Source organism: Microtus ochrogaster, chromosome 7 (assembly GCF_000317375.1).
Source record: "Microtus ochrogaster isolate Prairie Vole_2 chromosome 7, MicOch1.0, whole genome shotgun sequence".
Lineage (NCBI taxonomy): Eukaryota > Metazoa > Chordata > Mammalia > Rodentia > Cricetidae > Microtus > Microtus ochrogaster.
Window position 1 is genome coordinate 36,422,726 of NC_022014.1, and position 11,429 is coordinate 36,434,154.

Genomic DNA, 11,429 nt, shown 5'->3' on the forward strand with positions numbered 1-11,429 from the left:
TTCCCCAGAATCACCGAGCCTGAGTTTGGGCTTTGTTCCCAGACTCTCCTCGGCTATTGTCTGACATCTTTTTGTACAGATAATCTAAATTACTTGTCACGCCATCCACCTCAATAATTCATATGAAAGTCACTACGTGTTAGAAATTTAACTAGATGTTTTAAGTACCACTAAAAAGCATGGTCACAGTTTATGTCCTATGTATAATTTTACAATTTGATTCATTTAGCTTTCTTTTTCCTTCCCCAGTACTGGGGATTGAACCCAGGCCTTATGCATGCTAGGCAAGCACTTTACCACAGTTGTATTTAAATTTTATTTATTTATTTATTTTGATTTTTCGAGACAGGGTTTCTCTGTGGCTTTGGAGCCTGTCCTGGAACTAGCTCTGTAGACCAGGCTGGTCTTGAACTCACAGAGATCTGCCTGCCTCTGCCTCCCGAGTGCTGGGATTAAAGGTGTGCGCCACCACTGCCCAGCTCGTATTTAAATTTTATACATAAGCTGGGATGCATTTATGGCCCCAGCTATGTAAGAGGCTAAGGTAAGAGGATCACTGGAATCCAGGAGTTCAAGTCCTTTTACATTTATAATTTTCTATTTTTCTGTTTCCCCATAGTCTTCATTCTGCCCCGTCTAAGCATCTGGCCCTGGGTCAAATGGTTCGGCTCGACACTGAAGTCAACTTGCTGATGTATAAATACTGTCAGAGGAAAAGCAGACGTGCCTATGCATGCTTTCTTCTAGCCTGTGATGTAACCCTGGGAAGCAGCGGAGCCACGGTGATACTGCCCAGTCCAGCAGCCTTCTTCCTTGACACCTGGAGAGATTGATGGACAAGAGCTGGAAATCTCCCCCTTGTTTCTGTGATGCTGTTCTGTTCTGTGATGCAGAAATGGGTAAATGGGCCCGTCCAGTCCACACTAAGGGAGCCACCCCTGTTTTGGTGCTAATGGAACCTTTGTTCTTATTTTAAATCCCTTTGGTTAGGCCAGTGTTTAGGTTACACTACTCAGGAAGCTGAGATACAAACAGTTTTTATGGCTCATGAGATTGTAATGCCAAACTGGTTCCTAAAAAGGCACACCATTTTCAGCTCCGATAATCATGTTCTCCCCCGTGTATCTTTACCTGACAAATGTGTCAAACTAAACAATGCATTTTGATGTTTTTAGTTTATTGGGTTACTAATAAGGTCTAAAGAGAAGGCGTTTCTAAATCAAATATTTTAATTAGAATTCTGCTAAGACCCTCTAACAGGGTCAAATGAAAGTATGTTTTCTAAGAACCTGAACACAGGATAAACGGTCTGTATTGGAAAACGGCCTCAAAAAGCTCTGAAACAGCATAGCATGGAATACAATGGGGTGATTTTTCTTTTTTTTTTTTTTTGTTGTTCATAAAAGTGATGTTTGCTCATTTTGATGGAGGCAGGACAACAGTGACCAGGGATCATCATCCTAATGCCCTCCCACTATGCACTGTTGTGGCTGCTGTGCAGAGGCCAGAGAGCAGAAGAGGGATGGCCAGTGAAGAGGCTGGGGAGGAGAGTCAATGTCCTCAGGCCATGAGCTCTGCCTTGGTGGAGGCTCTGTCATATAGGAGGACAGAGTGAGAGGCCATTCATTCTTCAGTGTCTGGTGTGTGTGTGTGTGTGTGTGTGTGTGTGTGTGTGTGTGTGTGTGTGAGTGTGTGTGTGTGTGGCGGCAGGGGTCGGGGGAGCAGGGAGGGGTAAGCCTGAACCTCCTAGCTCAGAATAATCTGTTCCCATCTGATGCAGACCTTGGTCTCCAGATTGGCTGGCAGGACTGTACTGCTACAGTATCTTTCTGCTAATAAGAGGGAGAAAGGATTTGATTCATATTCATCTTCAATCTCTGATGTCAACAGAATCACTTTCCACTCAATAACCTGACTCTGGGCTGCATAGAAGAGCTTCATATGCTGACATATGGAGACTGTCCTTTTAATGAAAACAAAATACTGAAATCTTCCAGTCACTGTGATGTACACCCTGTGATTGAATATTCCTTTACTACAAGTTATCCTTGCCTATTTGAGACACCACCTCTTGTAGCCCTATCTGGCCTTAACCTTACTGTGTAGCTAAGGCTGGCATTGAACTCCTGACCTTCCTGCCCCCACCTCCTAAGTGCTGGCTTTACAAGCATGCACCACTGTGCCCAGTTTTTACTTTTAATTCTGAACTAGTTAATTTTCTTTGGTGTTGGGGATAAAATCCAGACCCTCATTGATACTAAGCACTGGCTCTACCACTGAGCCTAGATCCTTTAACATATTATTTTTATATTTCAATTTTAATGGATTTTTACAAACATTATATTTCCCTTAGTACCCTTCTTGATATTATTCCACAAGGTACAACCACCCAATCGATGACCCCCTCATACTGAGTACATACATAAGACCATAGGTCAGAGTCTGAATCATGTTCATTCACCTCAAAGGGGCTGTAGAAGTTATGCTCCCTTCGAAGCCCAACCTCAAACATGTCTCTTCCGTGAAAGCCTGCCCAGTGGTACTGTCACCTCAGGGAAATTACCCTTATTAAAAGCTCCTCACATGCTCAGTTGATGCTGTAGTGATGGGCTTTGGCTGACGCATCATTTTGACAATCCTCCTCTGTAATGGATGGAGCTGGTCTTTCTCAGTGCACCCCCACCCCTTCTCATGACATCCTGAGATATAACCATTGCTTCTTTACTTAGGGTGCAGCCAGTAGCCATTGCTTCTCCACTTAGGGTGCAGTCAGGAAGGGACCAGATATTCATTCAGGGAGTAGTGGGCCAGTGGTAACCAACAGACCTAGGTGCTGGAACTCAAACTCAACTGGAGTTGACAGGGGAGCTGTGAAGTCAAACAGGCCTGCATATGACACTCCTGGCACATGATGTTGACTCCTTAGTTGCCTTATAATGGTCCTTTACCACTGGGATTTCTTGATGACAACACCAGAGACCCAGAAAAAGAAACTCAACCAGATGGGAAATAGAGGCCCTTGTCCTGTAAGAGCAACAGAAACAAGAATACTGTTGCCAGCCTGCCCTGATGTACAGTTCTACATCTACAGAAGGCCACTGGGCAACTGGCCGGGTGCCTGGTGCAGGAGTCTCAGGGATGCACAGTGAGACAGGGTTTTGGTCACTAGGAAGCAATGCTCATGATACATTGTGAGAGCAAACACTCGCAGGCCCATTATTTTCCAACAGATCTGAATTGACTTGAGGACAAAGAAGCCAGGCCTGTTGACTACCGACAAACAAATCACTTTCAGGAAGACTCACATTTTAGAACGTGTGTGGTCGTTTTAGGAAGGTCTGCTGATTATTTTGAAATTTGTTATGTTCACTATTGACATAATTATTTTTGTAACATCGCACCAGAAAGGAAGGCAGAGGAAAATCAAAACCGTTCCTAGGTGACAATCAGATGCCCTGCTATGCCCTTGGCCTCTGTGATGGCTGACGGTCTGGTCCCCACTCCACCTGGCTCTAGTTCCCTCTGCTGGGTCCTCTCTGTACTTCTCCTGTGCTTGGACGGGGCTTGAGTGTCCCGGAAGGTTCGTGTGCTGAAAGCTTGGCCAGCAGCACACGTGTTAAAATGAACCTTTAGGAGGAGGTAAAGCAGTTGACTGGGAATCTTAATCTCTGAAATCAATGCAGTCCCCTTGGGACGCTGATTACTCCCTGTGAGAGCAAATTATAAAAAGAGCAAAGTTGGCCTCTGAATCTCTCTGGCTTCCCGCCTCACCATGCATCCCTCTTCCACACGTGCTTTCGCTGCTGTGATACCACCTACCCACTACGAGATCCTCATGAGAGGCCAAACAGACATGACTGCCTCAATTTGGGATGTCTCAAAGCTCTAAAAAACCTCTTTTCTTAACAGCATATACAGTCTCAGGTATTTTGCTATAGTTATCAAAGTTGCTTAGGATAGTTCCCTTAAAATCAGGAGAACTGGCTCATCTTCAGTTTCACGGCTTCACACGCCATCTCTAGCTGCCCTTCAAACATTATTGGGCAGTGCAAATTCAGAACACTGACTGCTTCATCTCAGGAAGTCCTGCCAAATAACACGAATCTTCATGGATTTCTCCCACATCCATTCTTCTAGCTCTGATTTCCCATCTAAACTCCAGATTTTCTGTCTGCCTGCCTAATATAACACTTGAATATTTTAGACACCTTACACTCAACATGACACACTACATATTTTTTTTTCTCCCAAACATTACATGATCTTACTCAGCCTCTTTCGCAATTTATAAGGCATTCCACATGGAAATGCTTTGAAAACAGTACTTTTTCATTGCTAGAAACTGAACCCAGGGTCTGGTACATGCTGGATTAGTGCTCTGCCATTAGCCACACTGCCAGTCCTGCAAGATACTCTGTGATGGCTAATTTTTTTGTGATAACTTGGCTATGTCTGGAATTAAATTTTTTTTCAAGACAGGGTTTCTCTATGTAGCCCTTTCTGTCCTAGAACTCACTTTGTAGATCAGACTGGCCTCAAACTCACTGAGATCTGCCTGCCTCAACCTACCAACTATAGGGATTAAACGCATGCCTGGCTGGTATTCAAATATTTAGCCAGACATATGTGTGTGTGTGTGTGTGTGTGTGTGTGTGTGTGTGTGTGTGTGTGTGTGTGTTTATAGAATGTGTTTGCACGAATGCTTATGTGCAGAGAGTAAAGGATACTTGTGGGAGCTGCTTCTCTCCATGTGGGTCCTGGTTATTAAACCCAGGTTGTCAAGCTTGGGAGCAAGTGTCTTTACCCGCTGAACCATTTTGCCAGCCTTCTAGGCAGGTATTTAAAGGATGAGATTAGGCAAGACATGATGATGCACACCTTTGATCCAGGATGCAGGAGGCAGAGACTGGCAGATCTCTGTGAGTTCAAGGCCAGCATGGTCTACAGAGTTAGATGAGATTAACATTTACATTGGAGGATTTTTCATAAAGCAGATAACTCTCTGGAACATGAGTAAGTCTAATTTGTCAGCTTAATAGAAAAAAAAAATCAGGACCTCCATTAAGAGAAGGGAATTCTGCTACCTCTTCTAGCTCCATTCTTGGTACTGGAAGAGACTTTGAAAAATAAAGGTCACAGCTAAACCAGGGTTTTCTATAGAAAGCAAACTGAGACTCACTGTTCTTCTTGGTAACAAATGACATGCATTGAGAAGGGCAGCTGAGCTCAGGAGACAGAGGCAGGCAGATCTCTGTGAGTTCAAGGCCAGCCTGGTCTACAAGAGCTAGTTCCAGGACAGGCTCCGAGCTACAGAGAAACCAGCCTCTGCTGGGATTAAGGGTGTGTGCCACCACATTCAGTTAAAGGAAAACATTGAATTGGGGCTGGCTTACAGTTTCAGAGGTTTAGTTCATTATCATCATGGCAGCATGGTGGTAAGCAGGCAGACATGGTATTGAAGAAGAGCTGGGAGTTCTACATCTTGAGGCTCAGGCAACAGGAAGTGAATTGTTTATTACACTTAATGAAGCTTGAGCACAGGAGACCTCAAAGCTTATCTCCACAGCGACACACTTCTTCCCTCAAGGCCACACTTATTCCAATGAAGCCACACCTCATAATATTTTATGGGCCATTTTCTTTCAAACTACCCACCCACCCTCCCAGAAATGCATTGCTACAGAAATTCTATTGGCTCTTCCGGAGCAGAAATGAGGTGGTGTAGGCAGTGACTTACTTTCTCCTGACTGTTCAGCTCCTGGTAGGGGATGTGGGCAGGCAGGTAGGTGTGTAGCAGAGCACAGAGGGCCAGCCCATCGCTCCAGCTGCTGCTGAAATTGGTGATATCAATGTTCTGTGAAGAAAGAAAAGCCAATGTTTACCCACACTGCACTGTCAAAGACACGAGCCAGACAACGTTCCAGCGTTCACTCACACTGCACTGTCAAGGACACCACAGACAATGTTCCAGTGTTAACCCATGCTGCACTGTTAAGGACACGAGCCAGACAATGTTCCGGTGTTAACCCACATTGCACTGTCAGGGACATCACAGACAATGTTCCAGTGTTAACCCACACTGCACCGTCAAGGACATGAGCTAGACAATGTGATACCGGTATCTAGGTATCTTAGGTAAGACAACATAATGGACTGCATTTTTTGGGAGTGTGTTTAACTTTGGTAGCAGGAATGGCCTGCTGTGGTTCACATCCATTCACAGGTATATATGAAGGAGAAGATGAGACCATGGGTAGTTCTTGCTTAATGGGGGATCCATTAAAGCCTAATATTAATCTTTTTTTTTTTTTTTTTTTTTGTTTTTGTGACAGGGTTTCTCCGTAGCTTTTGGTTCCCGTCCTGAACTAGCTCTAAGCCTAATATTAATCTTATCTCAAGTTATTCCCCTGTTGAGTTTTGTATATCCAGAATTTCCCAATTGGTCAAGGGAGAGCAATCACCACAATCATCCATCACCACAATTACCATCATCATGACCATCACCATCACCACCATCACTATCATCACCACCTCATTACAATCATTATCATCATCACCACCACCATCATGACCATCATCACCATCATCTCATTACCACCAAAACCATCATCATCACCATCACTATCATCACCACCATCATTACCATCACCATCATCACCAATATCATTATAATCATTGTTACCATCACCATCATGACCATCATCGTCACCACCACCATCATCATTACCACCAACACCATCATCATTACCATCACTATCATCTCCATTATAACCATCACTATCATCATGACTACACATAACCCAACATCAAGCCGACCAGACAAAACATGAGCATGGAGCCCAGGCTACAACTGCTTCTGCTCTATAGTCTCTTCCTTAACTAGAGCAGCTTCCTAGGGGCAAGAGAGCCTCAGGCTCAACAGTCTCCCGGCCAGCCAGAGAACAAGCAAGAATCATTCCTCTGGTGGGGAATGAGGCTCCTCCTGCAAGACAGGGAGTGAGTTGGGGTCACTGCTTGACACACAGTGATAAGCAACGTTATCTTCCCAAAGATTTAATTTTTAAAAGATGTCCCCAGGCTGGGGAGTTGACACAGTGGGCAAGGGCATTTGCAGTCAAACCTGACCTTCTGAGTTCAACCCCCAGGAACCACATAGTGGACAGAGAGAAACGATTCCTGAAAGTTGTCCTCCGACCTCCATGAACATAGAGTGTCACACCCATAATTATAATAACAGTAAAGGAGACAAGGGCTCGAAGTCTGGGATCCCAAACCAATGAACTCAAAGGTTAAAGAGAGACATCACAGGAGCACAGTCTAAAATGATAGAAGCCAGGCTAAGTGTGTTCTCTGCTGGAAGGAGGATCTCTTAGATAAGTTCTTTCCCTTTTGCTCTAACTGCCCTCAATTCTTTGCTGCTCATTTACTCTGAACAGACTTGCCTCTATGTGTGTGGAAATGATTCCTCTGTAATAAGGCATTTCTCCTGCGCATCAAATTCAAAGGAAAAACCTCCACCCACCTGTAGTTCTAATTTGTGTGGCCATTTAGAATAAAGAGACCAGGGGGTAGAGAGATGGCTCAGTGGTTAAGAGCACTGGCTGCTCTTCCAGAGGACCAGGGTTAACTTCTCAACACCCACATGGCAGCTCACAACTGTCTGTAACTCCATTTCCAGGGATCTGACACCCTCACACAGGCAAACTTGTAGGCAAAATACCAATGCACATAAAATAAAATAAATGCTAAATAAGTAAATAAAATGAAAAAGGCCAAAGCCATTTATACACCAAGCCATAGCTTGTCCATACTTGTAGCCTCACAGTTCAGAATTGTTTCATCTTATTGTTCATTTTCTTTTTTTTCTTTTTCATTCTTTCTTTTTTTTCTTTTTTCTTTCTTTCTTTTTTTTTTTTTAGAGTTTCTTAGGGTAGAAATCTTATTCCACTGAGAATTTATCTTCAGAGAGAGAAAGAGGCAACTGTGGTATAGTTTAAATCTTGTTCAGCAATGGGGTCACATAGACCCCAAAACATTCATTATAGGCTATTGCCAATGACCGTGGTTACATTCCAGAACATGACATTAAACCCTATTGCTGAAGATACTACGTACTTGAGCCACAGAATATGAAAAACTCAAGCTGGTACTCAACTGGAAGGGGCATGCTTGCTTTCAAAAGAGAAAAATAACCATCATTCTCATCCAGTTGTGAATCCCGCAAGCTACAATGAATGACAGGCCTGACAAGATACACCTGCTGGTGCAATAGTGACAGAGATGCTACAGGAGTGACCAACCACTTTCTGATTAGTTCTAAAGCCCATACCGTGAGATGGAAGCCATAACTAACACTGCTTAAGGGACTAAGAAGAACCTGAGGCTAAATATGTCACAGGCCTTAGGGAACCTAATAACTATTATTCTGCTAGAATTAAAACAACTCCTAATGGCATATTGCTATATCCACAGATCAGAGCATCTCTCAACCTTCACCAGAGAAGCTTCCCTTTGCAGTGATGACAATTAACACAGAGACCCTTAACTGGTCAGTGTGCAGAAATTAAGAAACTGTGGAGTGCCTAGGGCTCAATGGGACATGTGTATCATATCCCTACTTCCAAAGCTCGGGAGTCTTCATGGAAGGAGGAGGTGGGAAGATGGTAACTGAGTCAAAGGTGGTTGATAACATCAAGGAGACAGTGTTTTCCAGACACAACAGGGCAGCTGCACCTACGAACTCAGCAATTGTGACAGCACGTACAAGATCTTCTCAAGGTCCAGCCAGACGAAATTACAACATGGGGTGGGGTGGGGTGTAAAGCTGCCATGAAATTCCTCCACTAGCTGAAGCGTTCCAGGCACTGACAGCTGCTGGATGAGGAGAGTCCGTTCTTTAATGATGTGACCCCTGGTAGCAGGTCCCATTCCCTAGACTAGCTGGGCAACATACACTGAGCTCCATGGGGAAAAGGGGCAGGGAGGGAGAGAGAGGGAAAAAGAGAAAGGGAGGAAGGGAGGGAGGGAGGGAGGGAGGGAGAGAGAGAGAGAGGGAGAGAGAGAGAGAGAGAGAGAGAGAGAGAGAGAGAGAGAATCTTTGCTGGTTTTTTTCATCAACCTGACCCACACAGAGTTAGGAGGAAGAACAGTAAACGATGCCTGTAAACAAGTCTGTGTGGCATTTTTTGGGGGGGTTAATGATTGGTGGAGGATCCAGTTTACGTGGGTGGTGCCATTCCTAGGCAGGTGGTCCTGGATTATATAAGAAAGCAGGCTGAGCAAGCCACAAGGAGGAAGCCAGTAAGCATTGTTCCTCCACTGCCTCTGCTTCAGTTCCTGCCCTCACTTTCTTTAATGATGGGCCTTGATGTGGAAGTGTAAGCCTTTAAACCCTTTCCTTCCCCTATTGCTTTTGGCCATGGTCTTATTACAGCAATAGAAATCTAACTTGGAAAATATATCTTGAAGTTGGGTGGGAGGGTAGAGAAGGTAGTTATGGGATGAGTGGGAGAGGGTGGTATATGTTCAAGATGAATTTTGTATGAAACTCAAAGATTTAATAAAAATTTTGTTACGCACCCTCCCACATACATACAAAATATCTTGGCTGGAGGAAAGTAAGTCCAAGAGCATTTGGAACACACACAGTGTTTTCTTTCTATCTTTAAAAAAATTAATTCATTTTCTTTCCTATGTATTAGTGTTTTGCCTGCATGTATATATGTGTACCATGTGCATACCTGGTGTCTGTGGAGGCAACTATAGCTATGGAAGGTTGTGAGCCACCATAGGTGCTGAGAATCCAACCCTGGTCCCCTACAAGAGCAACAAGTGCTCTAAACTACTGAGCCATCTCTCTAGGTCACCAAATTGGTGTTTTCAATTCTTTTGTGGCTGTACTCATGTGTGCCCCCACAGATGCTTAGGGATAGAGTGTTGACAGAAAGCAGGGCATCCTGCCGGGTCTCTCTGAGGGCCTGGCGTAGGCAGAGGGGATGCTCCTCTCCACTCCACTCCAGATACTGTTCTAGCACCGACCTCTGTCTCCTTAGGATCATGACGGGAAGTCTGCCTTTATATCATTATGGGAAGTCTGCCTTTATATCATTACGGGAAGTCTGCCTTTATATCAATCATTATGGGAAATCTGCCTTCTATTTCCTTGGACTCCAAGCTACTACAAAGCCTCAAGAGTTAGGATAAGTCTGATCCTGAGTAGCTAAAATAAAACAAAAACAAAAACAACAGAGATTAATATTTTACTGTAATACTGTCTGGTCTCAAAACAGAGAGAGGAAATTAGCCAAAAGATAAAATCTTACACTCTAAAATCATCCCACAGCTGGACCTACTTTATAAAAATCAAGGGAAGCGATCCTAAGCGCCTTATTTATGGGTCAGCATGGCTGTTGGTAAAATTCCTCCCCTGGAGGAGATTAAACAACGTCCACCCCTCCTCCAAAGATCCCAATGACAAACCAATAAGGTGCAATTCCGCTAGCGTTCACTATGAGGAAACAATGCGTTAATGAAGCAGACCCGCAGAGCAATGTGTGCGGGGGGGGGGGGGGGGGGGGGGGGGGGGGGGGGGGGGGGGGGTTATAGGCAGGAGCATGGGTGGCCTTAAAACAGCCATACTGGGAGGTCTGCACCCAGTGGGGACGACAACTCCTCTGTGGCCACCTAGATGGAGCCCCCTTCCCAGTCCTATATACTGCTTGTCCCTCCCTGATGCCACATGCAATTAAGGCAGAATTGTACACACTCGGTTGGGAGTAGTCAGTGAGCCCAGCTGAAGAAATACTCTGCAAGTGAGCACAGTTGAACTCATGGGGAGGTGGCAGTTTGGTGTGGAGGACAGCTCTGTGTAGCAGTGATTCTCTACCAGGATCAGTGACATTAAAGAAAGTAATGAAAGGAGAAAACCAAGCCTCACAGGACACACAGAAACAAAGCTTCTTGTCACCTGTCCACTCTTACATTTACAGCATGCCTCTAAAGAGAATGTTCGGACACTCGGGAGCATCTAGAATCCATGTTTAACCACAGACTTTGAAGAGAAAAACAAAACAAGTAACAACCATGACAATCCCTCTCTGAGGACCCCTGAAACAGCACTGGAAACTGGTCCACACTGGGCATGTCTACCTGTCTCCTATATTGATTCTATCTTGTCTTATGGGGACTTCCAAGTCCAACTCTGTCCTTTTGACAGCACCTCTGGTCTTCCGGCAGCCTTTAGGAACGAACACAACTTTTCCTTATGCTGGTCCTATTGCTCTGTTTTTCCTTTAAAAAAATTATTTCTAAGCTGGGCAGGGGTGGTGCACGCCTTTAATCGCAGCACTTGGGAGGCAGAGGCAGGTGGATTTCTGTGAGTTCAAGGCCAGCCTGGTCTACAAGAGCTAGTTCCAGGACAGGCACAAAAA

At 44.6% G+C, this 11,429-nt stretch overlaps 1 protein-coding gene across 3 annotated transcripts in view; it reads right to left on the bottom strand.

The window, feature by feature from the left end:
• Positions 1 to 11,429, bottom strand: part of Specc1 (sperm antigen with calponin homology and coiled-coil domains 1) — a 264,567-nt gene that overhangs the window by 11,989 nt on the left and 241,149 nt on the right. For all 3 annotated transcript variants that reach the window (XM_005349893.2, XM_013347347.1, XM_026780356.1), the window contains one exon: positions 5,738 to 5,854. In XM_005349893.2, the coding sequence (XP_005349950.1) occupies positions 5,738 to 5,854 (117 nt within the window). The remainder of the gene's footprint in view (positions 1 to 5,737; positions 5,855 to 11,429) is intronic.